At 47.1% G+C, this 26,794-nt stretch overlaps 11 protein-coding genes across 11 annotated transcripts; 4 read left to right on the plus strand and 7 right to left on the minus strand.

The window, feature by feature from the left end:
- Window positions 1-17: 17 nt before the first annotated feature.
- On the minus strand, window positions 18-2,147 carry V865_005316 (uncharacterized protein; the record flags this gene model as incomplete). The annotated part of the gene is made up of 5 exons (XM_066229089.1): window positions 18-674; window positions 743-891; window positions 952-1,143; window positions 1,210-1,816; window positions 1,872-2,147. The coding sequence occupies 5 exons, from the start codon at window positions 2,145-2,147 to the stop codon at window positions 18-20; spliced, it is 1,881 nt and encodes a 626-aa protein (XP_066085186.1).
- Window positions 2,148-2,759: 612 nt separating this feature from the next.
- V865_005317 (uncharacterized protein) lies at window positions 2,760-4,825 on the minus strand (the record flags this gene model as incomplete). The annotated part of the gene is made up of 10 exons (XM_066229090.1): window positions 2,760-2,981; window positions 3,031-3,170; window positions 3,224-3,328; window positions 3,395-3,521; window positions 3,573-3,676; window positions 3,755-4,152; window positions 4,202-4,310; window positions 4,368-4,498; window positions 4,557-4,678; window positions 4,733-4,825. 10 exons carry the CDS (start codon window positions 4,823-4,825, stop codon window positions 2,760-2,762), a joined length of 1,551 nt encoding a protein of 516 aa, XP_066085187.1.
- A 641-nt stretch (window positions 4,826-5,466) lies between these two features.
- On the minus strand, window positions 5,467-7,630 carry V865_005318 (uncharacterized protein; the record flags this gene model as incomplete). The annotated part of the gene is made up of 5 exons (XM_066229091.1): window positions 5,467-5,661; window positions 5,724-6,025; window positions 6,091-6,789; window positions 6,958-7,281; window positions 7,342-7,630. 5 exons carry the CDS (start codon window positions 7,628-7,630, stop codon window positions 5,467-5,469), a joined length of 1,809 nt encoding a protein of 602 aa, XP_066085188.1.
- A 1,151-nt stretch (window positions 7,631-8,781) lies between these two features.
- V865_005319 (uncharacterized protein) lies at window positions 8,782-11,120 on the minus strand (the record flags this gene model as incomplete). Its single annotated transcript, XM_066229092.1, has 7 exons — window positions 8,782-8,850; window positions 8,916-9,069; window positions 9,257-9,717; window positions 9,813-10,051; window positions 10,195-10,503; window positions 10,672-10,926; window positions 11,003-11,120. 7 exons carry the CDS (start codon window positions 11,118-11,120, stop codon window positions 8,782-8,784), a joined length of 1,605 nt encoding a protein of 534 aa, XP_066085189.1.
- Window positions 11,121-12,276: 1,156 nt separating this feature from the next.
- V865_005320 (phosphomevalonate kinase) lies at window positions 12,277-14,282 on the minus strand (the record flags this gene model as incomplete). The annotated part of the gene is made up of 4 exons (XM_066229093.1): window positions 12,277-12,464; window positions 12,644-12,770; window positions 12,896-13,738; window positions 13,812-14,282. 4 exons carry the CDS (start codon window positions 14,280-14,282, stop codon window positions 12,277-12,279), a joined length of 1,629 nt encoding a protein of 542 aa, XP_066085190.1.
- Window positions 14,283-14,681: 399 nt separating this feature from the next.
- V865_005321 (uncharacterized protein) lies at window positions 14,682-17,611 on the plus strand (the record flags this gene model as incomplete). Its single annotated transcript, XM_066229094.1, has 11 exons — window positions 14,682-14,799; window positions 14,865-15,553; window positions 15,639-15,763; window positions 15,823-15,930; window positions 15,999-16,025; window positions 16,079-16,168; window positions 16,226-16,523; window positions 16,578-16,652; window positions 16,710-16,823; window positions 16,897-17,319; window positions 17,435-17,611. The coding sequence occupies 11 exons, from the start codon at window positions 14,682-14,684 to the stop codon at window positions 17,609-17,611; spliced, it is 2,244 nt and encodes a 747-aa protein (XP_066085191.1).
- A 562-nt stretch (window positions 17,612-18,173) lies between these two features.
- V865_005322 (mannose-6-phosphate isomerase) lies at window positions 18,174-19,931 on the plus strand (the record flags this gene model as incomplete). The annotated part of the gene is made up of 4 exons (XM_066229095.1): window positions 18,174-18,314; window positions 18,440-18,689; window positions 18,850-19,350; window positions 19,516-19,931. 4 exons carry the CDS (start codon window positions 18,174-18,176, stop codon window positions 19,929-19,931), a joined length of 1,308 nt encoding a protein of 435 aa, XP_066085192.1.
- Window positions 19,932-20,256: 325 nt separating this feature from the next.
- Window positions 20,257-20,556, minus strand: V865_005323 (uncharacterized protein; the record flags this gene model as incomplete). Its single annotated transcript, XM_066229096.1, has 2 exons — window positions 20,257-20,291; window positions 20,382-20,556. 2 exons carry the CDS (start codon window positions 20,554-20,556, stop codon window positions 20,257-20,259), a joined length of 210 nt encoding a protein of 69 aa, XP_066085193.1.
- A 563-nt stretch (window positions 20,557-21,119) lies between these two features.
- On the plus strand, window positions 21,120-22,866 carry V865_005324 (uncharacterized protein; the record flags this gene model as incomplete). Its single annotated transcript, XM_066229097.1, has 9 exons — window positions 21,120-21,291; window positions 21,367-21,435; window positions 21,526-21,622; window positions 21,698-21,899; window positions 21,980-21,994; window positions 22,069-22,519; window positions 22,607-22,703; window positions 22,776-22,793; window positions 22,845-22,866. 9 exons carry the CDS (start codon window positions 21,120-21,122, stop codon window positions 22,864-22,866), a joined length of 1,143 nt encoding a protein of 380 aa, XP_066085194.1.
- A 307-nt stretch (window positions 22,867-23,173) lies between these two features.
- V865_005325 (uncharacterized protein) lies at window positions 23,174-24,545 on the minus strand (the record flags this gene model as incomplete). Its single annotated transcript, XM_066229098.1, has 5 exons — window positions 23,174-23,377; window positions 23,599-24,086; window positions 24,133-24,349; window positions 24,403-24,464; window positions 24,521-24,545. 5 exons carry the CDS (start codon window positions 24,543-24,545, stop codon window positions 23,174-23,176), a joined length of 996 nt encoding a protein of 331 aa, XP_066085195.1.
- A 685-nt stretch (window positions 24,546-25,230) lies between these two features.
- Window positions 25,231-26,785, plus strand: V865_005326 (uncharacterized protein; the record flags this gene model as incomplete). The annotated part of the gene is made up of 3 exons (XM_066229099.1): window positions 25,231-25,641; window positions 25,851-26,222; window positions 26,273-26,785. The coding sequence occupies 3 exons, from the start codon at window positions 25,231-25,233 to the stop codon at window positions 26,783-26,785; spliced, it is 1,296 nt and encodes a 431-aa protein (XP_066085196.1).
- Between the last annotated feature and the right edge of the window lie 9 nt (window positions 26,786-26,794).

Here is a 26,794-nt window from a genome sequence, read left to right on the forward strand (position 1 = left end):
TAATTGCATTGTTGCTTTCACTGCATCTCGTCTTTTTGCTGATCTTCCAAGGCTTTCGCCTCCAGTTCCCTCCACCATTCCACCCTTCTCTCATACGCCCTAGCCCCTTCACCCGGAGTAGCGATTACCCTTATACCTTCCTCTGCTAAATCGACCTCGTGACCTTGACCTTGACCTTCTCCACCTCTGATTCTTCTTCGTTCGTCCCTGCACTCCTGAATCACTTGATCGAAGCTTATCCACTCTCGACCCTGTCTCGTTCTTTCCCAACCCCATCTGGCTTTGTAGGCTACACCGACGCTGCAAGAGTTCCACTGCACGTCCCTCCATTCTCCATCTAGGAAATCTACATTCTTGCATATCTGGGTACACAACACATCAGCCATAAGTGATAGGATCGTGCGGTTTGCACTGGCTCCTCCAGTAGCATAGACTCTGGTTAATCGAGGTAGGGAGATTTCAATACCGGCCGTAGAAGGGAAAGATGGATCAGGAGATTCTTCCAGTATCGATGAAGACCTTGATCGATAGTTGAATAACTGAGATTCTATGATCGCCAAAGCTTCTTGTCGGACGTCGTCGAATCCTTTCACTCGCTTTGCTGTCTCAACTTCGAAGTAGGAGCCGACTGAGGGGTCGGTGATGTACTTGTATATACCGTGAGCGCCGGGAGGCTAATCCAGTCAGACAGTCAGTATTGAAGAGCATCTTGCATATCAGTTGAGCAGAATAAGATGCGCACCACTATATCCGGAAGCAACCACCAGAAAGCAGCTCTCGAAGGCAAATCTTCAACCGAATTAGGACGCAACGCTTCAACAGCTGCATTGAACGCCTCCCATGATTTGTCGAAGTACAGATCTCGTACATGTTGACGAGTCAGGGAGCCGTCTGCATTGTCGATAAGAGGTGAGCTCGTGAGAAATCTCGGAAGTGAAGATGACTGCTCACTCTTATACACCAGCATGTTGAAATACCTTAATGATTCTGCACCTTCCCTCTTCTCATTGTCTTGTACACTCGATGGAGCTATCTGAGCAGGATGGAAGAAAGCGTGATGCTCCGGATGAGGATGATAATTGCTAGTGGAGACCAGGACGACATCGGATGTGCCTAGTGAGATCAAACCTTCACTTTCTCTCACTAAATCGCATCGCATGGTCAGCAATGATTCGCTACGGCGGTATAAAGCGTATCGTTTTCACTCACAAGTTAAACTCAGAAAGGTAGCTGGATTATCTCCTGTACCGGGAAACACCAGACATTCCGGACTAAAGCCATATCTCTCGACATACCACCTTCCGATATGTCCTACAACCTTTCCTCCGTCACTTTCCACCTTGCCCAACTTCCTAGCAAGTTCTTCAACTCCTTCCGTCCCAGCTATGACCTCGAGTAGCTCTTCAGACCAACCGCGCTCTTCCTTGTTCATAGACCAGAGGTTCATCCCACAAGCATCACTCTCATCTATCCCCTTGACCTCCCCGTCCAAGCATAGCAGTGTGGTGACAGCACTACTGACCAGACTAATTCGATCCGTTTCATCGTACGCAGCTGGATCAATACGTCTGAATCGCATGATCTGAGCGCCTGTGAACCTCTCATGGGCCTTTGATCCTGTGATCTGTGCAAGAGCTTCCTGACCTCCTACAGCTTCTTCTAGCGCTCGACATTCACGTGTAGTAGACGAATCTTGCCAATTGGGAATGATTGGTCGGGAGAAGGCTGTGCTGAGCTGGGACAGGAGCGGTGAGGAGGGGTTAGGAGATGAGAGGAGTTGAAAGGACGATTTGGACCAATAGACGGAAGCGTGTTGCTAATTCCTATCAATTCAGCCTTGATAGGTATAAAGCAAGTTAGCTATAACTCACTTGGCCAGCTGCAGCTACGCCTCTGATTTTGTCCACTTCCCATCCAGCGTTCTTTATCTTGTCGAACAGCATATCCATAGCTTCTACCAGCATCAGGACGGGTGAATGTACCTCTGCCTTTTCCCCGAACAATACTCCTCCCTTGGTTCCATAATGGGGTAGGTCAGTATCGAAATGTATACTACATTCTGACTTTACGTCCAGGTTGACCGAAAGCAAGGAGGCTTTGAGTGACTGTGTGGATGCGTCCAGTCCCAGAAAGTAGGGCGCTGACATGGCAGGGATGTGAGATGAACGTGGGCGTAAATTTGAGATTGGGGATGCATCGTTTATGGATGGATGGTTATTTATACCTTGCTATAAAACACCGTCGGTGCTTTTCAATCCTCCGCCGGTCCGACAACAGGCGTAAGTCGTTGAGCAGATCCCAAGTCATGGTCAGAGTACCTATTCTGGTAATAAGAGATAGGTTACTCGCAGTAGGGCCGACATGATACTCTAACGTAATGAGATGATTAGATGAGGATGTGGATTGTTGGATGCATGGGGTATGGCTGGTGATAGAATGCATATACACAACCTTGTTGACATAGATTGGTACGTCAATCGGTTTGTAATGATCTATTAGACCATCACAAAATCAACTACAGACCGATCACAACCCCATTACAAACGCATTACAAACCCGAATTGAATCACCGCACCCGCAAGTCCCTTACACCACACAAAACCTGGAGAAGAATGTTTACCCATGCCATTCATCGATACAGGAGTCGATGTCCATTGAGGAAAGATCCAAGATCCTCATCAATTCAGCATCTCCCAATTCTCATCTTCACTTACACCACACCCCAGACCCCTTTCCCACTGTACATCAGCTTCTGCCGGTTAGACCAGCTCGATCTTGGTGTCTCCCGGCTTCTCATCCAGCAGATCATCATCCTTTTCAATACTTCCCGCCGCCTCTGCTCTAGCGAGATCGGCTCGTCTTTGATCAGCGTCAATCAGACCGAAGAGAACGTCCATATCTTCGAGGGCTAGACCTTTTGTCTCAGGAAGGAAGAAAGCGGCAATGGTCGCGAAGATGTTGATAGACGCGAAGAAAAAGAACTGACAGATCGAGTTAGCGATGATCGTAGAAGAGCTAAGGTCAACTTACTACACCTCCATGCTTCAACGACAGTACAATGTTAGGAGTGAACCTCGAGACGATCAAATTCCATAGCCATTGAATGGCGCTTGCTGTCATCAGACCGTATGATCGAGATCGGTTGTTGAAAATCTCCGCACAGTATACCCCTGAGCGGTTTGTCAACACCTAAACCTATGTATCCGACTCTCGCTCAACTTACATGGCACAGGCCCAACTGAGAAACAGTACGGAATGACAAATAGATAGATACATGCGGCCATACCGATGGATGCGCCAGAGGGGTTAGCGGCGTTTGCATCCGGAGCTGCAAATTACATTAGCGGTTCGTTGTGATCCCTTTTTTGGTTATTCTTCAGAAGGAAAGACCCACGGTGGGTATTGAAGGTGGCTCCAATGATCCAGAGAAACAAGCTCATTAATCCGAGACCGATTGTCAGGGACCATCTTCTACCGAATCGCTCGATACCGAAAAAAATAAAGATAGCTGTGGCAACAATCTACAACTCGTGTCAGTCTTCGCCTCTCGACTATTCAGCTTTGGTACACACCTTGACAATACCATAAATACCTGAAGCAAGTAAACTGGTGCTAGCTCCCTTGATTCCTATCGATTTGAAAATGTCCGGCGCATAATAGTTTATACTGTTCTGGCCTATGACATGAAAACGAGATCAATTTCACTTCTGGACAACTGCGCATGAAATTGTGAAAGGAAAGATCTGACACTGACCTGACCATTGCTGGAAGGTGAAGATGGCGAAAGCAATGAAAAATCGAATTCGATTACCGGGGATGAACGCTTCTTTCCATGTACGACCACCTGTGACTGCCTCTTCTTCAGCGACAGAAGCGACGATCTCCTCGAATTCGGCTCTGGTTTCCTCGTCATCGATAGAGGTTTTTCTGATCCAGGCAAGGTTTTTCAGGGCGAGCTCATCCTTGTGATGGGTCGCAAGCCAACGAGGGGATTCCTTCATAAAAGGCAAGACGTAAAGCATCAAACCGACGGGAACAAGCTGGAAACCAACCGGGATTCGCCATTGTGCTGAAGTAGGCTCCATGAATTGCACACCGTAGGTGGTCCAGTATGAAGCTGCCACTCCAATTACAACGATGACCTGAAACAGCCTGTGATGGGTGTCAGTCAAATCTTAGTTCACTGTTCTAGTACACTCACCCAGTGATTCTTCCTAGAATGTGTTTGGGACTGAGCTCGGAGACGTAAGTGGGGCAAACCATTGACATGGCTCCCACACCGAGACCACCAGTAAATCGACCACCGTAGACTGTAAAGCCGGTCAGCTTGCCACCGGCGGTCTACATCGACACAAACGCGAACGTACACATTCCAAGATTACCGGGAGAGGCGGTCATCAAACTTGCACCAAGCAAAAATGCGAAACAGTTGACGATGAGACATTTTTGACGACCGATACGATCGGTAAGAGGTGCAGCTAACAAAGCTCCAGCGAGACTAATCCCAAACATATCAACCTTTGAGTCTACAGCTGTTGAATAGTGGCTATACTCACCATCCTCCTTGAAGAATTGACACGACATTTCCCTTTCGGTTTGCCAAAGCTTCGGCGTCGAGATCTAACATATCGAAATCTCTGAGGAAACTTGGAAGCACAATCAAACCACCCCCAAGACCCTGAGAGGGAGTAAGCTACAGTACAGTTGGTTGGCACAAGGATACTAAACTTACAGTGTCATATTCGAACATGAAAATGCCCATGAAAGCCGCCAGAGCTAGAACGTAAGCTCGAGAATGTTGCCATATTGAAGTCTGTTGTGGCATCTTGACGATCGGTGCTTGTTAAGTGACTCGAGAAAGCGAAGTTGCCATTCACTCATGCTATTCTTCAGCTTTGTTGTTAATCCAGTGAGCTTGGGTCTGATGTGGCAAGCATCCGCTGTAGTCGCTTTACCTACAGGAGAAATCAGATCAGAGTGCAACGTAAATTCAGATATTTTTACTTTGAAAGTCGTTGCGCCGAAAGACCTACGAGGATCAGTCGACCTTTCTAATTGGGGATTTGACTGTGTGAAGCAATATCGTATCCGGATCAACAATGGGGCTAGCGCGAGTTTTGAGCCCGCCAAGCAGAAAGCATTTGCGTTCACAGGAGAGATATCGATAAGCGTAGTAGCGGAAATTTATACATAGCTCGGTTATGAAATAGCTTGTCGGCGAAGGTGCCTGATGAGGGCTGTGTCCGTCCCATGGGAGGGAGACTCTCCCCGCTGTCCTATGAAGCCAAATGTCCATCTCACTGCTTTCATTCACTGAACCTTCACTCCTTAGACCATTGAATTCACGACAAGCGCGCTGCATTAAGCAAGTCTATCATCTATCTCTGAATGCTAAAAAGAAATCAAGAGGATACTATATAGCCAAAAACGTGAATCTGGAAATGCACCTGACTTTCAAGTATTACTCTATCGAGCTGGGACGGGCACATCTCTGACAACGGCGAGTGTCAGAGCCTTCTTCTGCTTCTTCTCAGCCTCTGTAATATATTGCTCAGATTCCTCGAGAGATACAGCATCCGTAAGACGGAGGTTCTCGAGTAAGAAGATGGAGGCGAGAAGGCCGACGAACGAAATGACAGTTCCAACGATGACCATGGCTCGCTGTATGACCACATGGTAGCGGCTGCTACGACTTGAGTTCAGCTGAAAGAAAATCTACTCACTTGTGCATCATCTTGTGCACGCCCCACTCCGTCTCGCTGCCAAGTACCGACTGTCCATTTGGTCGCGTATGTCAGGGGGTCACTGTAAGCAGCCGCAGCGAGTGTAGCATTTCCTTGAAGGTAATCGGTAAGCTTGTTAATGACAATGTTGGTCCACATGGCACCAGCGATAGCCGCGCCAACTGCCATGGCAACGTAGTAGATGGCAAGCCATCCTGCAGTAACAATAGCAAGGTGTTCATGAGGCGCAGCGGCTTGGAGAAGGGCTTGGATGGGGTAGGAAATGAAGCCGGTGGCAGCACCTGCACAATCAAACATATGTCAGTTTCCCTGATCTGGTATGCTGGTGTCCGAGCCCTCTACTCACCTCGTAAGACTTGGACTATAGCTAGTTCGCCTTGCGAGCTATGACTAGTCCTGTATTTGAGCATTAGCCCGGTTGCAAGAGTCTCTAAAGCCATACCAAAGATGATGATGGGCTTGAGAACTCTAAATCTCCTTGCGATCAAAGGGCCCAAAACAGCTGTAACCCAACCACCAATGGATGGGAAATTGGTAATTCGAGTGGCAGAGAGTTGTGATTGACCAGCGGCAACTTGCAGGTATGTGTAGAGGTAGACGGCGACGCATCGACCAGCCAAAGGGTACAATAATGCGAGAAGACAGCAGCTGACCACAGTCTTCCTTTTCATCAAAGCGAATGGAACCAAAGGGATTGGGGCGAACCATCGTTCCCAAATAACGAAACGGATGGCGATGACGACACCGACAACGAGCTGGGCGATAGTATGTGCGTCACTCCACTTTCGGTATCGAGAGTTTGCCAAGGTCAAGGTGACAAGGAACAATCCGATACCAGCCACGAACAGGACAAGACCAATGACATCGAGTTTCCAGAAGAATTCTTTGGCGTCGACCCAGAAACGCTCACTTAAAGGCATTCGAGCGGCTCTCTCCTTTTTAATGGCTTTAAGCTGTTCGCGAACCGCTCTTTCTGGTCGAGTGCCTCGCCACAACGTGATGATAATAGGGGCAATGATGGGTGGGATAAGGATACAAAACAGGGCTATGAAAGGGCGTCAGATCGAGATGCACAGGCACAGGATGCTAAGCAGGCTCACCAATACTGTACCCCATCGCCACGAGGTATACTCGTTTCCATAACCCAGCATGGCGAGGGAGCGACGTGCCACCAATCTACGAGGCTCATCTCATAACCCATATCGAGACTCACATCTGTTTCTCAGTGATGAGATATCGGAAATGACAATATTGTGCAGCATGAACAAACCGGAGATACCCAAAGTGTGGATGGCACTACCGGCTGAAAATTGAACAATGCCTTTTGCGGAAGCCATGACAGCTTGTCCGACGGTGTAGAAGATCAGACAGGCTACTTCTGCATACACACGACCAAAGTAATCGGCAAATTTGGCGATGGGAGTGGGAGCCATGGCGGAAAAAATCGACGTGACGACGGAGACAGAGGCTTGTAGAGAGTGCAATTTGAAACCTTTCGAAACTGCATAGTTGAGGTAGACGGTAGCGGTGCTTTGATCTATAGTAAGATCCGGTCGTCAGCCGGGTCGTCGAAATGTAAATGAAGGGCCGGACTCACCCAAGCTGAGACTGTAAGATGCAAACATGAAGAAAGTATACAGGACGATTCGCCATCGGGTATTCATCTTGCTCTGCAACGCTTCCATCCCTATGACACCTTTCGACTTGCTACCAATGATATGCGTTTCCTTCTCGGTGAATCCATCTTCAACCTGATAGCCATCCTTTTCGTCGTGGTGAGAATGCTTGTCCTCGTTCGCACGAGTTTCAGAAGCATCGAGTGAGGAAGTCGACGGTCTAGCCCCGAGTGCGGGAACAACAGGCAGTTCAGTTGGTTGAGCTGACATTGTTGTGAGCTTCTTGAGAGAATGGGTGATCACAACATTTGACCGGGCGACGATCCACGTTTATATATCTCTGTTATCTGATTTTCCGTTCTGAAATTTTTTCTATCCTTCTTCGTATCCAGATTTCATCCTTCGTTCCGAGAAAAACGTCGGCCGTAATCTGATAAGGTCCAGGGTCTTTCGACGAAGTAACCTTACTGTGCTGAGGAGCTCTGTCTCCTCCTTATTGTTTGCCTTATCTGATATGACTTGGAGAATTCAAAGGTATTACTTTATGTTTGTAACACAGCTAGACACGATGGCTGCGCTTTGCCAAGGAAGTGTTGTGTTGCTTGATTCACTTCAGGACTCTTTTTCCCTGTGGGTAGAGCCTGTTGATCTCTGAAAGTCAGCTAAAATTTTGTTCTGAAGACTTTTTATGCTTTTTCTACGCCACCTTAATCCTCGGAGCGCCGACAATTCTTCGATTGCTTCTTCCGAAGTGATCCATTAGTACGATTATGGCTTGCTATCAGGAGCGCCGTCGAAGTCCATTCAAGTAATGTCCAGAGAGAAGAATGATTGGATTGCTTCCGTCACCATAACAGCGTCGGCGCTTGACGCATCAGCCGAGGATCAATTACCAACTTGAGATCTATGCGACTCTAATTTAGATCCTGTTACGTATCTTGTAAAGCTCTCTCTTGCGCTCTCGGAATGCCGATTCCCGGTCGTGGGCACTGTGTGATATCGGGGATAAGACGGCATTCCAATTGAGCAGGATTCGCTGTAAATGGCTTGGATCCTGAGATCTTACCAGGCTGACTGACTGATGGAGATCTGCTGATGAAATCTGGAGGCAACCAGGTGAAAAGCTGACACGGCGTTTGCATACATATCAATACATGTGGAAGAATCGAAGACAACAATATCTCAATCGCAATTGACTAGCAGCAGTGTCTTCACAGTCAAGATATGGGCAGGCTTATATACGTGGTGTATAGGTATATACTGTAATGATTACGATTCGAGCACGAGTAAAAAGAAGGCAGCTCGTCGTAAGATGGAGATAAAAACACAAGCAGGCGAAAGTGACATTTCGCAGTGCAAAGAACCAGTTCATTTGGGAAGAAGGTTTGAACATCGATAATAAGCAGTTCAGACGTAACTCATCAATGTGAATTTGAAGATGAGCTATTGGAGCTATTGCTACCTAGCGAGCTACCTTCGGATACACAGACCTAAAGGGAAGAGTCATTTAGCGCCAACGTATTCGCATCAATCTATCAAGGGTCGGACGACTTACTATAGGGAAGGCACCTTGTTTCCCTAGTGGGCTTCCACCGTCATTTGCGCCAGCGATCACTTCTGCTGTTCCCCAAGCATCGTCGAAGAGCCGGACTACTCGTAGTTTCATTCCAGGCTTGAGTTCGAGCTCGTCGGGTAGAGTTGCGGCATATCTGGAGACATAATGTATGGGTGGGTCAGCCGACTATGTATATGGTGAACTGTAAAAGATAGACTCGGGTCCTATTCAAGCTGATTGGCATCACACAGAACGAGGAAAAATTTTCACCAGCTACACTGGAGACCGTTTTTGAGAGCGAAACAGAGAATAATGGCGATGAACCCTGATGAAGAACTCACGGCCACAGCACACACACTTCCATACCAGGCTCTATCCAAATATCACCCGTTTGATTCTCGTCCTTCACTCTAGGTAATATCGTCCCCGTACTATTACGATTACCAGGTCCACTGGCAGCTGCGGCTCCACCTGCGACCACTCCTGCTCCAACAGCAGCGGCGGTAGTTAGTCCATCAGTCGATTTCACATGAGTGCTAGGTGAATAGACAGTGTCTCCATCCGTGAGAGGAGCGCTTCCGTTCCCGCTGTCACTGTGCTTCGATAACAATCCCTTCTCAGAGGTGTTTTGAGGATGACCGTTTTTGTCCGAAGCGAAGAATCCAAAGACGCCCCCGTTATTTGCGTTTGAATTTGGTCTGGCTTGTGATGCTGCAAAAGACGAGATCGAATCTCGCTGATTTGCCTTCGAGTTTCGCTTCCTGCGAAGACATAACAGCAGGAAAAGAAGCAATATGAGGAGCTATAGAGGAGTTCTCGGTAAGCGTCTAGTCGAGAAGAAGATGCGGGCAGGTGATAGGCAAGCAGTCTACGGATTGCTGTAGGTTGTCAACTCACTAACAGACCACCTAGGACAGAACCAACGATGACACCAGCCAATCTACCTCCAGTGAGTTTACTCGTGGTCCCAGCTGTATCATTGGCTGTCGTACCAGTTGGCGCACCAGTGTTGACTGCAGTATTGGTTGAGGTTATACTATTCGTCGGACCAGTGATGGAGTAGCTGGGCGTGACTGTCGATGTACCGTCGACTCTAACGGGCAAAGTGAAGCCACAAACAGACATATCGGTTGAGCCTGATGCTCAAATGCAGGGTCAGCAGCGGCACGTCTTTCTGAATCGATGGTCATAGATATTGTTTGCGGCCTTTGTTGGGATACACTCCGCATAATACATCTCCTCCAGACTCTCGGCAGCATGGCAATAAGTGCCAACTCACCCGAGTAACAGCAATCATCGGGAGCGTCTCCTTTGCAAAATTCGCACAACTGGCTTGTCGAAGTTCCAAAACCACAATTGGATTCGTTATCTTCTCCTCGGACACAAGTATTAGTATTATTGGTCGCGTAAGTCGTCCAATTGGTGCAATCCACATAGTCCTTCGTCAAGGTCGCATCTCTCGATCCGGATGTGAGATCAGTTCCGGGACAATAGGTGGTTGAGTTAACGATGGAATGCTCTGATGCTGAGAATTGGAGACAGGTCGACTGGCAGACCATTTTCATTGAGGTGGCTGCAGTGGATGAGTCTACAATTCGGGAAAGTGGAGTGGTCAGCTTTTGCATTCGCCGATCGCACTGAGACATCCGCAATACGAAAAGACGCAAGAATGCAGCCGGAATCCGAGGACCCAGAGCAGGGTGAATGAATCTAGCTCAAGGATTTGACCTTGAATCACGATGGAATAAGAACGCACTATACAGCTCCGTACAACCTAGGCTCCATCTCTCGTTCACCCACTGCGAACATAATACCGTTCTCTCCCATCTGATCACCGCATCAGTCGCATTGGAACAACCTAGTTGTTCGTTGCCAAATTTTGTGTTGGTGTATTGAAATGGGTTCGAGAAGTATGCCAGAGCAGCCGAATCAAAAGAAGCAACTGAGTTGACAGAGGCAAAGAATGGGAAAGCTAGAGATAGATTGGACGGGTTTATGTAGGCGTATTGGTCTGGCAAAATGACGTTGATGGGTCAGCCTGCTTTGATCACCCATGTGAATATGTAATGGGACGTTGGTCTACTCACATGCTGGACATACCACACTTCCCAGCAATCTCAAGCAATCCCCTTGTAGTTGCTGAGCATTACTTCCGGCCGATAAACCCAATAATCCGAGAAGCACCAGAATGAATGGTTCTAACATGGTTCTCATCCAATGCTTAATGGAGAAAGGTGAATAACCTGTTGTTCCTGATCGACGGAATGATTCTGGAGGATCGTTGATATTTCTGGTTTAAGGTGGTCTTCTCTGTCTGTCTGAGAGTGACTCGTATAACGGGTGATAGTGGTAGTGTTCCCGGAAATCAGCGATGAGATGATAGCTTGGGAGCCGGATTGGCAACAGCGTCTTCAATGCTGAAGATGATCGTGAAATGGTATGATTTTTTCCTCGCCGCCAAGCAATTGTAAGCAAGTCCTGATCGATCGCTAATCTAGTGTGGTAGCAACGAGATTCTTCCTTAGACAGGGTATACTGTTCGAATTCACAGATATGCGAATGATAGCGGCGAAGACAGTATTGTATTTCTGATATCCCAATCAATCCTGCTCGCATTATATCATCCCATCATTCGACATTGACTTTACATCTTGATAATTTCCTCAGTGGATAGGTACAGTTTTAGTGTATGAAGAGGTCAGAGAAAAAAGGTACTCTGTCCATACCTTTAATCATACCGTACCTGCTTATGTCACCGAGTCTTCCTACCACCATGATTGTTCATGATCGGCATGCTTGGAGAAGTAAATATTCTTACTTTACAGTGAAAACGAGAACAAGGAGAAAGGCCAAAGGCAGTGCGAGAATGATTTGTGACATGACTTCCTCTCGCTCACGTAATATTCACGTCCCGCGATTGGTGCAATCATCCTGTCCCTGCTAGGATAAGTGGAGGAATGGAGAATGGGAATGAAAGAGTTTCAGGGTCAGACAGATAAATTAGGTTACCATTGTACATGCACAAGACTTGTCTTTGGCTTGGCTCGAGGAATGACCAAATGGACCGATGAGCAAAGTGGCGCAGCGAATTGGAGTGACTGGTGTATGTATAGTTGAGTAAGGGGAAGATAAACCGAATAGGTGAATCCACCTATCTCTTGTTAGCATTATCCAGTCTGTGCAGGATTATAATATCATCCACTCTGCTTACATAGCAGCTCTCATCGTACGTGATTATGCATGTACGTCAATGGGAAGTTATCCAGGTGATTATATGTCAATCATACTGTTCACCGATACCTCTCACCTCTATCTGACATTATGAAAGCATAGCTGCTTATTCGTTACCAAGCACCGTCCATCATCGACTCAAAGCCTCTTTCAGACCTTTCACAGCATCCAACTCTTCCACCTTGAGACCCCCATCACTCTGCTTGGCCAACAAGGGACATACGCTCATCTCCTTCCACCCCGACCAGAGGTCATCAACGCGCGAGACGACCGAGGGTGTGTCGACGATTAGAAGGAAGAGAGCATCATAACCACCGGCTGCAAGGGGTTAATGAATTAGCAGATGCCTTGTCATGGTCTGACCGTCCACGGTGACCGATGAAGATCGGTGGATTATGCGTTTGTGTGGAACAAAAGTCCGATACATGAGAGGGCAGAAAAACAAAAGCCAGAAGAGATTGAGTGCGCTGAAGAATCACGAAGGACAAAGGACTCACCACCTGGCACACCGCCTCCGATGACACCTTCCAATTCTGAGCAAGCATCTAATAATCTAGTTTGTTCAGGTGGCTCGATGGGCACACCAGAAAGCTCCGACATTCTACGCTGGAAATCTCTGATAATCTGAAAGGGGATTTGATTAGCGAAATTAGACCTCGATACAGAGTGCGAGGTGCAGACTGTGAGCAGTGGATGTTCGCACAGGGTAGCGCTATCAAGGGAGGGTGTAGCAGTAAAATATCACTTACGAAGAGAGTCAACCTAATTTCATATAACAAAACCGCTGTAGGGTTCTCCTTGTGCTGTTCCAAAACAGACATATCAACTCTTATTCTACCAACCCTGACCTGATAGTCACATATGGGAACCAGAAACCTCTTTGAGTAATCAGAGAAGGAGTACAGACTCACATCTTCGATATGCCTCTCTCCCATCCAGCCAACAGTCTCATCGTAATCCACTTGGCCTTCTCTAGCAACGAGCTCCGTCAACAATCTTTCTATCTGCCTATTTGCTATATCCAAATCATCCCACAACTTCTTCGCTATTTCTGGATTCTCTTTACGCCATGTCAACACCTTGCCAACGAAAGATGGGGTATCTGTACCAGCGTCCACATCCGCCAGTATTAACCTTAAACCCTTTGGTAATCTGAACGCAGTGGTTCTCTGATCCCATTGGGAAGGCTCCAACGCAGGTAGAAGTGTAGGCGATGATAACGTTATCGAGCCTAGTGGTCTATCCATCAACGGCGAGAGGACCGAAGGAGAGAATCGTGTATATATATGAGTTCCAAATACAGCCGATGATACATCAAATCCAGATCCTACCTTTCCTTGCGCCAAACAATGTGCGAATTGAGCTAGAGAGTGGACGAGCTGGAGATCATGATTGGAATTGGATTGAGGATATGAAGACGGTAGTGTGACTATGTTGAGGTGTGATAGAAGAGATGCGACGAGGGATGTCACGAGTGCAGCAGATGATCCTAAACCTGTTTTATTGGTCTGCGGTATAGGTCTAGGCAAAGGGGTGAACGGTTGCAGTGATGATAAAGAATGTATCTGTGTTGGTAACGAAAGTGCTGAGAGCTGTCGACAAAGGTCTAATTAGCTCTTCAGCTGCATGGGAAAAAAGCTATGACATCGGATAACGTTCACTCACCTGTTCCCGTTGAGAGTAGAAATCATTGTCGGCCAGTACTACAATATCCAAACCATCCGAATTCCCATCATCCGTGATCCGCCTAAGCAGCTCATGCGCAGCATCTAATCCTTTAAGACTGGACTCGGTTGCTATCTTCTCGCAAGCTAAAGAGAGAATTTGGAACAGTGCGATGAATATGAATTTGTTTTTACCGAGTTCATTTTCATTGATTTGGTTGATCACCAGTCTATCGTTCTGGATGTTGACCGAATATGTCCACGTCGACGACTCCTTGGGGAACTGTCCAGCTCTGACCGAGAGGATGACTTTGTCTTGAGCTGTTGATTTAGGGAGTGAGGTTACGGTCGAATAGAAGCGTGACGAGGTTGCCACTACCAATCCCGAGTACTCCCTGTCCAATACGAGGTACCCACCTGCCAGGAGTACCTTGCCTGGTGATGATACTGTCGTCGTCTTGGATGTCGCCATGGGATGTGTACGGCTATGGGCTGAGTTCTGTCAGACGAATAGGCCGAGAGATGATGGATGGTAGATGGATGCATATGTGTGAATTATATATTTCTTGGATGTTGGTGAACCGTTGCACTGTCTTGCCACGTGGTGATGTGTGAATCTGCGTGGGTCTGTGCGGTGTAGAGTATGAGTATGTGGAGTCTCCGTAAAACCCGGATCTGACCTTGAGTGGGTGTCTTCTTATCTCTCTCGTTAACAAGCGACCTCACAAAGACGACATGGACTGATAACAACCTTTGTTCTCACTCCGTACTCCACTCATCTTCTCACCGCTACTCACAAGACACTGCTTGCGACCTCTGATCTACAGTAACACAACACATATATATCTTCCATCTCGGTATCTCCAACGCCATGTCATCTCCTCGTGGGGGTGTACCCATCCCAGCTGTACCAGTCCCATCTCCACAAGATGAGTCCACCCGGAAGAAGACCAACGTGATGCAGAGTAGTCTCGAGTTGGTGTTCTCATGTGGGTATTTCAGTCATCATATGCTACTTATGGAGAGTCCAGCTGAACAATATACCCTCTGCTAGACCGTCGACACCAAGAAATGCGATATGGTGGCTCGGCACCTTCCTTTATCGACTCCACCTCCTCTCGCTCTCACTCTTCCCCAACTAGACGTCTCGATGAATCATATCAGGATGATGACAGGGATGTGTCGCACAGGTGGGCCGACTTGGAAGCTGCTGCTACGCCCGCAGATGAACGTCGCTCCTCCGACGCATCAAACTTGATGGGGGAGGGGGATCCGGAGGTAGTATTTGAGGAGGAGCCTAATCCTAGTCAAGAAGGGAGAGTCTCCGAAGAACCTTCATTCTTTCACTCGGATCCACTACCTACTGCTAGAGGCACCAACACAAGTCCAGTGACATCCAATCAAGCCAGTCCAATCATTCGTCCAACGGCAAGCGGAAAAGGTTTGATTTCGATTAACATGTTCTCGCCAAGAACTACGCCTTCTCATCTCAGTACATCTCTTGGAACCAAATCAAGTGGCAGTCAAACAGCCTTACGTAGCAGATCAGCTCACGGAAATCTCACTGAGGACGATGATACGGAAGAGGCTTTAGACAGCGCAGATGATGAATTGGGCGCATTGATGAAGAGTAACCATCAGACTCAGTACGGTACCATGGGTGTCCATGGAGGAGATGCTGTATCTGGGACGAAAGTTAAGCGGATAAGGTATCCTGATGGACAGAGTACAGATGGACAAACTGTGAGTTGTCTTGGGCAGTAGCTTCGACTCCAGGTGTATGACTATATAAGCAAATTCATATCGGCTGACTCGCATTGTCAAATAGCTGTTCAACGCCACTGCTGTGCTAGTAGGGATAGGTCTATTATCGATGCCTCTGGCTTTCGTATACGCCGGATGGATTGGAGGTACAGTGATGCTGTTGAGCTTTGGCTGGTTGACCTGTCACACGTAAGCTGCGTTTCGTATAGCCTGAGGATGTCGTCAGATCGCTGAACGTCAACGTATAGTGCCAAACTGTTAGCAAGCCTTATACGATCGGATCCGACCTTGATGGGTTACACTGATATCGGTGTGAGGGCTTTTGGAACTTGGGCTGGAGGTGGGATCCATGTCTTGTGAGCTACAATGTATCCGGGTACCACATTCTCACATAAAAGGTTCACTAACGATGGTACCCGATCAGATTCTGTCTCGAGCTCTTTGCCTTAGGGTGAGCCTCCAAATCTCCAAATATATGAATTCATGCTTATTCCAACCTTTCAGTGTCGCTCTCGTTGTTCTGTTCGGTGATACGCTTAACGCCTTATATCCCGAAGTGTCTTCCAATTTCTGGAAGCTCATCGGGTTTTTCTTGTGGGTAATTATCCTTTCCTGGTAACCATACCGTTAATCTCGTTTGTTTCGTTATAGGATACTCCCCACAGCACTGTTACCCCTCCGTCTGCTATCACTGCCTTCTCTGCTGTCATCGATCTCTTCACTTCTCCTGGTTCTCGTCTTACTCATCGACGGCTTCATCCGCGCTTCCGCCCCAGGCTCCCTCCGCAGCCCAATGCCCACGTCGCTGTTACCAGAATGGGAGAACGCCAACTGGCTAGGTGGGATAGGTCTTGTGTTGGCTGGATTTGGGGGACATGCGGTTATGCCTAGTTTAGCGAGAGATATGAAGAATCCGGAACGATTTGACAATATCGTCAACAAAGCTTTTGTGAGTACATTTACCTGACACAATAACAAGATGAGTACTCATTACTGGAACCAGGCAATCGCCACTGCCATCTCTTTTGTAGCGGGAGCAGCAGGCTACCTCATGATCGGGCAAGATGTTTCGGATGAGGTGAAGAATCCTGCTTATATCCAGTGAAAAAGTCGTTGATTGCGCATGTTTCTTCAGATAACGCGGGATTTGATGCAAGAGAAATATCAGTATCCCCATCTACTTAATGTGTTAGCTTTATGGATGATAGTCGTGAATCCTCTCACGAAGTTCGGTTTGAGTTCAAGGCCCGTAAGTGAAAGCGGATGAGGAAAGCGAAGATGAGCCTGTTCCGATGCCGACTGACTCGCGAACCCTCACATAGCTCAATATCACCATCGAAGGCATACTTGGTATATCGCCTGTTCATCTCGGCTCGGCTTTGAACGAATCGACTTTCTACCCATCCCAAATCGAGGATGTAGATCCATTGGACTCGGGATCAAAATCAGACCGGAATGAAAGAAGGTCGTCCCTCGAGCAACCTCGCAGAAACTCACATCGCCGAGCATCACGAGGATTCGGTGAATCAGACTGGTCATATAGGTCATTTGGACGACAACGTCAAGGTAGTGCAGGGAATATCATCACACCGAATCATGAGAGACGAAAAGCCACCTTGAGAGTGATATCAAGGACAGTTATCACTGCCTTGTGCGTTGCGACTGCCATTCTCCTTCCTGGTTTTGGAAAGGTGATGGCTTTCTTGGGTAGTTTTTCAGCTTTTGTCATTTGCATTATTCTTCCGGTGAGTGTCAGACTTTTGGACACTTTCTTCCCATTTTTGTTGTTTCACACCCTATCCGACATGGGGACGCTTTGAGGTTGATAGTCGCTGATGGACGAGATGATTCCACATTTAGTTGCTCTTCCAGCTGAAACTCGCTCCACACCTGATTCCCAGCACGGAAACCTCCGCTTCCGGTAGACTACAGAAGTCTGGTCATTGGATCTTAGTGGGTATATGTAGCTTGCTGATGATAGCTGGTACGGTGTGGGCATTCTTGCCTGGAAGTGGGCATGGAGGCTTAGAACCATAGACACAAATGACGAACAGGAGTTTGATGTCATGCCCAACACCTAGATTTGGTTGATGGTGGAATGAAGAGAGGATGGGGGAAACCATCAAGCATAACTCTTGATGAGGAGGAAATTTTGTAAAAGAAAAAAACAATGTAAATCTAAAAAATCAATTGTAGCGAGAAGTTGTAAGAACGGTCCCACCCGTTTGTAGAACTGTAGAAAAAGATGTGAATGTGTTTCATTACATGAATTTTGGATTTGTCAGTGATACTGCTCCATACTGATCGACGAATCGACGAGATAGATGCCCGATGCTCGATAGGATGGTTGCGCGCCTTCTCCTACTACATAAGCTTCCTGGTACCGGGATCGTAGTCGCAAGCAGTACTCATGGGAATGAGAGGGAAGGAGAAGAAGCATAAAACACCCTGCCACTCAGTCACGTAAACAACACAACCACGTGTTAACTCTGATGCACAGTTCGAGCTACGCGACGAGACATGAAAAAAGAGAGAGAGCACCTATCATAACGTCCATATATCATATATACAAGGCAAATCTCACTCAACAATAGCAACTATGTCACCAGCAGTCTTCAAGCTATCACCAGGGGTACAGTCATATGACTGGGGGAAGAAGGGTTCCGCTTCTTTGGCGGCTCAGTTTGGAAAGACTTGTGTAGACGGCTTTCAAATTGATGAGAACAAGACATATGCCGAGGTATGTATCGACCTCTCCTCAGACTAACCTAGATCTCATGTAGTATTACAGGATATTCTCAAGTGACATTGGAACTGTGTATGTGATAAGATGAACCGTTGCTGACCGTTAGACACTTGCAATAGCTATGGATGGGCACCCACCCCACCCTCCCTTCGAAGCTCACCTCCGACTCATCCTTGTTATCCGAACACATCAAATCAAACTCAGCACTACTAGGAGACAAAGTCATTAACAAGTTCCAGGATTCGAAAGAAGGCAACTTACCTTTCCTGTTCAAGGTGTTGAGTATTGGAACTGCTCTCAGCATTCAGGCTCATCCCGATAAGAAGCTGGCTAAGAAGTTGTTTGATGAGAGACCGAATGTCTACAAGGGTGAGTGACTATATCCCTGTACTCCATGACTCCTTCAACAACATATATCTATATATATACTCCTGGATGTTCTGATTTCACCCTGCTGTCGGTATGAACTATCCTCATGCGACTATACCAGCGGGTGTTGACTTTGCTGACACTCAATACGCATCCACAGATCCCAATCACAAACCGGAAATGGCCATCGCTCTCACCCCATTTCTAGCTTTCCTCAACTTCCTACCACTGCCCAACCTCCTGCTCAACCTGCTCGTCGTACCCGAACTCAAACCCATCATATCCTCTAAACTGATCGAGTCACTCGCGTCTTCTGTTGGTTTACCTACCAATCCCCCCTTCGACGTGTCGACGTATCGACAAACACCTTGCTCACCCACAGATGAGAATAAGCAGATCCTCAAACAGATCTTCGATGCTCTCATGTCTGCCGACAAAGATACTGTAACCACCGCTGTACGTGCATTGATAGAACGATATAAGAAAGGCGAGAAGATCGAGGAAGCGGAAAAGAGCGTGGTGGACTTGGCTTTGATGTTGAATGACCAGTATCCTGACGATGTTGGGGTATTATGTGTTTTCTTCTTGAATGTGGTGGAACTGAAGAAGGGCGAGGCGGCTTTCTTGGAAGCTAATTCTCCTCATGCTTATATCAAGGGAGGTGAGTAGATGCTATCTCTTTCCCGCCTGTTCACCCGGTCACGACTAGCCCGCTTTCACTGTTTTGATGTACTATTCAATCTTTTCTCTTTCTTGCACTCTCCTTTCATGCACTATCCTTTTTCCCCGCTCATAGTGACAATGCTGACATACTTATCCCACCTAGACATCATCGAATGTATGGCCACCTCCGACAACGTCGTCCGAGCAGGTCTCACACCGAAACTTCGTGATGTACCCACTTTGGTCGAGATGTTGACCTACGAATCTGGACCAGGTGATCAACAATTACTTCAACCTACAACCTTCGGTTCTCAGGATCAAGCTACCAAACTGTATGATCCGCCTATCGAAGAATTCTCGGTGTTACGTGTAGAACTTCCTTCAGGTGGCAAAACCTCGCATAGGAAGATTGAAGGACCTTCCATCGCTGTTGTCACTCAGGGTAGTGGGTCGATCGTCAACGGTGATGACAAGGTAGAATTCGAAAGGGGTAATGTTATCTTTATTGGTGCGAATGAAGAAGTCACTTGGGAAGCTTCAAAGGACTTAGAGGTTTTTAGAGCTTACGTAGAAGCTTAGATTAAATTACTATTACTCTAGAGTAGAATACTGGGATTATCATACGGACAATGGAGCCTGCTCATGGATTTTTATTATCATTATCGATTTACTACCTCATGATCATGTGAGATGTACATATCATATGTGTACTTTAACAGTGAGACGGAGCTCAATCATGATGCTGCCTCGAGAAAACCATTGATCATTGATGGAAGTTACAGATTCGCTAATAGTCTCGTTGACGAGATCCGTGAATACCATCGACACTCATCAACGATCTTTTCTGTATCATACATCGATCACATAGGGCTACAGTTGATGGGCAAATACACTGTCTAAGTCCTCATTGATGGTTATCCGCTTGAGATTGACTAGGCGCTATTTGTCATCCCACGTATCAGTCCATGAAAGCAAGTATTAATCCTTATGATAGATATCACTCGCCTTGTAACACTTCAGCCAACTGACTGGAAAGAGCGATGTAACCTTGACTCGTATTGATATGTTCATCAGGATCTAGTCCAGCTGCTTCTGCTCTTTGTCTGAGTCTTTCAATCTGACCAGCCGCATTCTCTAGACCCCCAGCCTGAGCGGTCAGGGATTGTGCGGTCTGGTGGGTGATACTGCCTTGTTGATTGAACATGTTCAGGTATAGCGGATAGGATTCAGCTGACAAGGCAAAGGCGGGAGAAGCGGTAAATCTCAGGAATTTCTGAGGGTACCTTATCCTCGATTATCACGGCATCAGACGATCACAAGAGCAACGAACGACACATCATGAAGCTTTAGGAGTACCTGATGTGGATGAATGTGAGAGGCTTGGGAATTACCTGCTTATTAGCGGAATCAATACCACGAGACTCGCTCTTAAGAGGTCATTACGATTTACTACAAACTTTTTTTCAATTACAGCATTAAGCGCCGACGAGATATCCTCCACTCAGTTTTCCTTCCTCCACCTCTGCTTAAGCCATTATCAGATTGATAATCCACACATGCTTATCAATATAACCTTGGAACAGAATGGAGGTGGAACTAGATTTATCTCTGTTACGCGCATGCTCATACAGCTGAGAGCTGAGCTGAAAGGGGTATAAAAGGGATATGGAAGAAAATGACTACGAATTCCCGCTTGCCAACTTTAACTAACTTATCAAACCTAATCGAGCCTGATCGCAATCGATAATCTTTCAGGTGTAGATCGACATGACAATCATTCAAAGTCAGGACTCCGCTGGGCTGTTCGAGCCATTCCTGCTCGGTGATATCTCACTCAAGCATAGGGTGGTTATGGCTCCGATGACGAGGCTTAGAGCAGGTAAAGATGATGGTATACCTAGCGAGTGGGCCGAGGAATATTACAGCTCTAGGGCTACTGGTGAGCTATCAGCCTAGTTACTGTATCGAAAAGACGTGACTGCAAGTTGACTCTGGGGATTGGTTGGCTATGTAGATGGAGGTTTGATGCTATCAGAGGCTACTTCCCCATCAAAAGATGGCAGGGTTTGGCCTTATATGCCTGGTGAGTGCATTCACCACCGCTACAGCTAAGCGTTCTTGCCCAACATATTGTTGATGATAAGCTGACATTGTGTATCGTGACGATGGCCAGGAATCTGGTCTGAAGAGCAGATACAACAATGGAGAAAGATCACCGATGCAGTCCACGCTAAAGGCGGTAAAATGGTCCTACAGATCGCTCAAGCCGGGTGAGTTACTATCAAGTCGCTTGAGCGCCTCTCTGCCGTTCGCTTCGATACTGATCCGTACACTCACTTTACCAGTCGTGTCGCTATACCTGGTGTGAATCCTGTGGTCTACGCACCATCCAACAATCACGATCCGACTCCCGGTGCTCTACAACCAGAAATGAAAGTAATGGACCAGAAAGATATAAATCAAAGTATCAAAGAGTTTACCGAGGCTTCTAAAAATGCCATTCGAGCCGGATTCGATGGGGTCGAGATTCATGCTGCGAATGGATATGTAAGTAGTGTTAACGCCAAACATTCATGGACAACCGAACAAGCTCAGGCTGATGACATATTCCTTGGGCTTCTTGATAGCTACTCGATCAATTCGTGAGTCTAGCAAAGCTCGATATGAGCTTGACACTGATATGACTCATCCACTGACATAACTCTCACCCTTTCAGATCCAATCCGTCTCCAACCTACGAACAGACTCATATGGTGGCAGTATCGATAACCGGATCAAATTTCCTATTGAAGTCCTTAAAACGGTCACTTCTGCCATCCCAGCTCAGAAAGTCGGTCTCAGGGTATCTCCCTTTGCTACTTACCAAGGGATGAGAGAGCCTATAGGAGAAGAGTCAGGACCGATTAAGACGTTTTCCCGACTCCTCGAGAAGATATACGAGGAAATTCCAACCTTCGGTTATATCCATGCTTTAGAGCCTAGATCAACGGGTGATGGTGATCAATCAGATGATAAGTTGGATTTGAAAGATTCCATAGATCCCCTTCGACAGATAGTCCTGAATCATGGAAGTCACCTCATCGTCGCTGGTGGATATACACCTGCTTCTGCTAAAGTACATGGGGAGAAGTATAATGAGTTGATCGCATTTGGAAGATCTTTCACCTGTGAGTGAGCCTCTGAGAAATGATACCTTAACTTGAGGCTGCAAATGGAAGAAAGCTTAAGCTTACTAAAATGTTTCCCGTCGATAGCCAATCCTGACCTGGTGGAGAGGATCAAGTATGATCTGCCTCTCACCAAGTACGATAGATCGACGTTCTACACTCAAGGTAAAGAAGGCTATTTGGGGTGAGTATATAGACGTCATCATTAAGGTGTCCAAAGTAGAAATTTATACTGATCACCGGACAAACCTCCCAGATGGCCGACATATCAGAAGTAAGATATTGCTAGTTCTGCTGCCGAAGCAAAGATCGATGTCGAAGCAAGTGCCGTTAAAGTCGCTGCTTAAATGTAACTTATCAACAGAACTGGCGATTACAGATCATAGATATTGTGGAATGGAGTAGGGAAAGATTATTTCTAGATCATCCGCGCACACCATGCATCACCACTTCATGCCGATGGTAGCGATCATTGAGATCGAGAAGAGTCCTGCCAGGCCCTGCATGGGTCAAGGGGAGCGACTCTACGTTCGTTTGACCGATTATCAATTGATCGTCGTCATCGTCGTGATCACAATGGCCTCGAATGTAGATCCCCTGACCCAATGCATTGACGACAATATATGATTATATCTATTTGTCTACTAATCCAAATCATTGACACTCTGGCACCAAGTTCGGTCCAGTACCAGTTGTCAAGAACTCCTTTAGGTTGACCAATGCTGTCCTTTCCATCTTCCTTCTAGCATCTTGATTCTCAGTACCGACGTGAGGTAAGAGGGTGATGTGTTTCATGTCTTTCAATCGCTGATCCACTTCGGGTTCTTTGGTGAATACGTCTAAGCCGACAGATCCGAGCTGCAAAGGAAGCGTAGATTATCTCAGCGTAAGACCCGGTACGGAAGAGAACCACAGCCCTTCCGGAGCGACTGTGTGTGCACGTTAAAGCGAAGAGCCTCTCAACGATATGAAATGATGACTATGAAATGTAGTGAGGGATAACTGGTAAAGGGGAAGACATATAGCGCGAAAGGAGGCGGAGAAGAGTGGTTGAGTGATGTATGATAGGGCAAACTCACATGACCGTCCTGCAAAGCCTTGATCATCGCTTCCTCATCTATGACCGGGCCTCTAGCGGTATTCACAATGATACTTCCTTTCTTCATCGTTCTAATCTCCTTTTCGCCCACAAATCCTCTGGTCTTCTCGCTGAGCGGTATACTGACCATCAGCACATCCAACTGTCCGAGGAAGTTGTAGAGCTCGGAGACATATTTGACATCAGGTGGGGCAAGAGAATTAGGTCGCCGATTGTGGTAGAGTAGATTACAGCCGAATGGTCTAATGTAATTCGCCATCTTGAGTCCTATACCTCCCATACCCAGTATACCAACTGTCTTCCCACTTAGATCTCTTGCGCTTTCTTCTACACCAGGTGGGTTAAATCCACCAGCCCTCAAGTTTGCTTCGCACCAGCTGAATCTACGCATCGTCGCGATGAGGAGGAACACGGCTGTGGTTGCGGTGGCTTCGTCAACTGCACCCGGAGTGTTGGATACTCCCATGCCTGAACAAGAGTCAGTAGGTCCTGAATTGAAGGGATGAATACTCACCTCTAGCTTTAGCAGCTTTCACTCCCACCGAATCATATCCTGCTCCCTTATGAGCGAACCACCTGCACGTAGATGGTAGAGCATTTATCAGCTCGTCATTTGGCGGTCCCACGATCTTATCCGAGAGGTGTTCATGGTAAATCCCAACGATGTCGCTGTATCGTCCTCCGGGAGCACAATCTTTGAAGAACTCTTCACGGGATTGAGATTTCATAGGCTAGCAGATACGATCAGTACTAGCCTACACTGACAGACAAGGCTCAAGCTCACCACAAGCTCTGCAATCCCTCCCAAAAGCTCTTCGGCATCTGGTCCTGCCCAGAACAACTCGCCTGTGGTGTTTCGATTAGCGATAAAGCTATCACGCGTTAAGTTGAGATGGACTCACCCATTAATAAGATCTTGGGAGCCATGGTGTTCGATAGAGAAGGTTGTCCAGTTGACCGAACAGGGGGATACTCAGATGCTATTTTACATGTCGAATTCAAGAGTGATGCTTTATATATAAGATGAATGCTACAATGATCATCATCCGGACTATTAACTGCCCCGACTTCCCGAGCTCCGGCCCAAGAAACCGAGTTGTTTGCTAGATAACAAAAGGAGCAAGAAGAAAATGGTTGTAATCCGCGTCGATGTCCTGATGACCAGCGCAACTTTGGACGGCGTACTGAGAACGATGTCTAAGTACACAAGGTCTTTCACTGAGGTGATTAGTCCACCGTTCAATGATTTCGCGTCACATATCGAAGACGAACAACTCTGCCTCGAAGATGGGTATGGATGTATTATTGCCCCGTTCAGAGTATCTCAAGGCATATCCCCAGCTTCTATTTTGACATATATGTAGCGCAAGTCTGCTTACCAGCCTGGAATGGGGGGAACTGCTACCATGCATGCGTGATGAGTATGTATCTATACTTAGCATATAATGTACGGATATCATGTTCGAACAACAAAAAGGAGGGCAAATTTAAGGAAGATCAAAACAAAACTCATCACTCCAGTCACTCTGTTGAACATGCATAACAACACCACCATATCAACAACACCATACATCATACCGTGCATACCATATCATCAGCATCACACCCCATCATGTCATCCTCAGATGTACGTTCCATCCTCAATCTGCCCCAAGCAGGTCCATCAGCCCCCAGGCGTAGCACCACAGCGAATCCAGCGGTCAAAAAACCAGATGGTATCTCAAGAGAGTTATACGCACTCATCGGAGACAACGCACCCTCTCTGGCAGAAGCACAAGCATCCATAGCCGCCGTCAAGTACCGCGAGAAGCCATCACTCAAATCCAAGAAGATTCATTGGGAATGGACACCTTTTTCACCGGCCGCAAGGCAGGATAATCCCGTCAAACTCGGACATTGGGCGAGAATCACGGATGCAGATCCTGGTGCCAGTGGTGAGCTTTTCAGTCAACCGGATATCGCTGACAGTCAGTCGAGTACTTTGGGAAATTCAACCTTCACGGCCCATCGGTTATGGAGTATAGTCAGTTCGAATACGATCAACACCTGAGTGATCCAAACTGGACATCGCACGAGACTTCGTACCTCTTCGACCTACTCAAGACCTACGACCTTCGTTTCATTATTGTTGCGGACAGGTACGCATACAGAGGTGTAACAGGGACTGCGACCGAGAAGAAGCGCTCAGTGGAGGTGAGTGAATCAATCGTGGGTTTCGCTGACCTTTTATAGGAAATCAAAGATCGTTACTATACTATCTGCCGACGACTAGTACGTACGCGTACGGCTGCTGATCCGCAAGCCCAACAGCAGCTCATTCACGCATATGCTTTTGACAAAGGTGAGTTTCCCCCACACGTAAATGTCGCTGACAGTTCAGCTCGCGAGATCAAACGCAAACAGTATGCATCGGAGTTGTTCCATCTTACCGCCGCTGAGATCGCCGAGGAGGAAGCCCTTTACATCGAGGTCAAGAGGATGGAACAGAACGAACGACGGTACCGTGCTGATCGGGACGATCTCATGCGGACTATCATGGGATTGGACAGTGGCTTGGTCGAATTCGATCAGTCCAATGTTGAAGCGATATTCGGTATTGACAAGGTGGGTCAAAGAAACCATTTCTTTGAAACTTTGCTGACTACCCTTTACAGAATAAGAAACGAAAGCGAGCCGAAGAAGGCGAACCGGCTCCTCCACCACCACCACCTCCTAAGAGACATCCCAAAGAACAAGCTGCTTTCGATCTCGCCCATTGCATCTATCACTTACCCCCACCCCCTACCAATCCTCATTCATCTCACCTCGCCAGTAAACACCCTGTTCATCAGCCTGTTCACCTTCGATCCACCAAGATCCCCCCACCGAAACCCAATGCAGCCATACGTATTACCGAACTGCTCAACGAGCTTGGAATCAGTGCTCACAAATTGGTCATGCCCACACGTAACAATATTGAGATGTTTGACAGCCTGCTTCAAGCGGCAGGTGCACTGATTGACATGAAGCGACAAGTGGATAGGGTGGAACAGGAACTCCGTACGGTAAAGGCACAGAAGGAAGGTCTTCTCCCCATCATCGAGAGTAGAAAGGCGAGATCTGAATCTGTCACTTCTACTGATACCACCACGACGACGAATAATAACAGGCCAAGTCGAGGGTTATAGCGTACAGTA

The sequence above is a fragment of the Kwoniella europaea genome, chromosome 1 (assembly GCF_036810445.1).
Source record: "Kwoniella europaea PYCC6329 chromosome 1, complete sequence".
Lineage (NCBI taxonomy): Eukaryota > Fungi > Basidiomycota > Tremellomycetes > Tremellales > Cryptococcaceae > Kwoniella > Kwoniella europaea.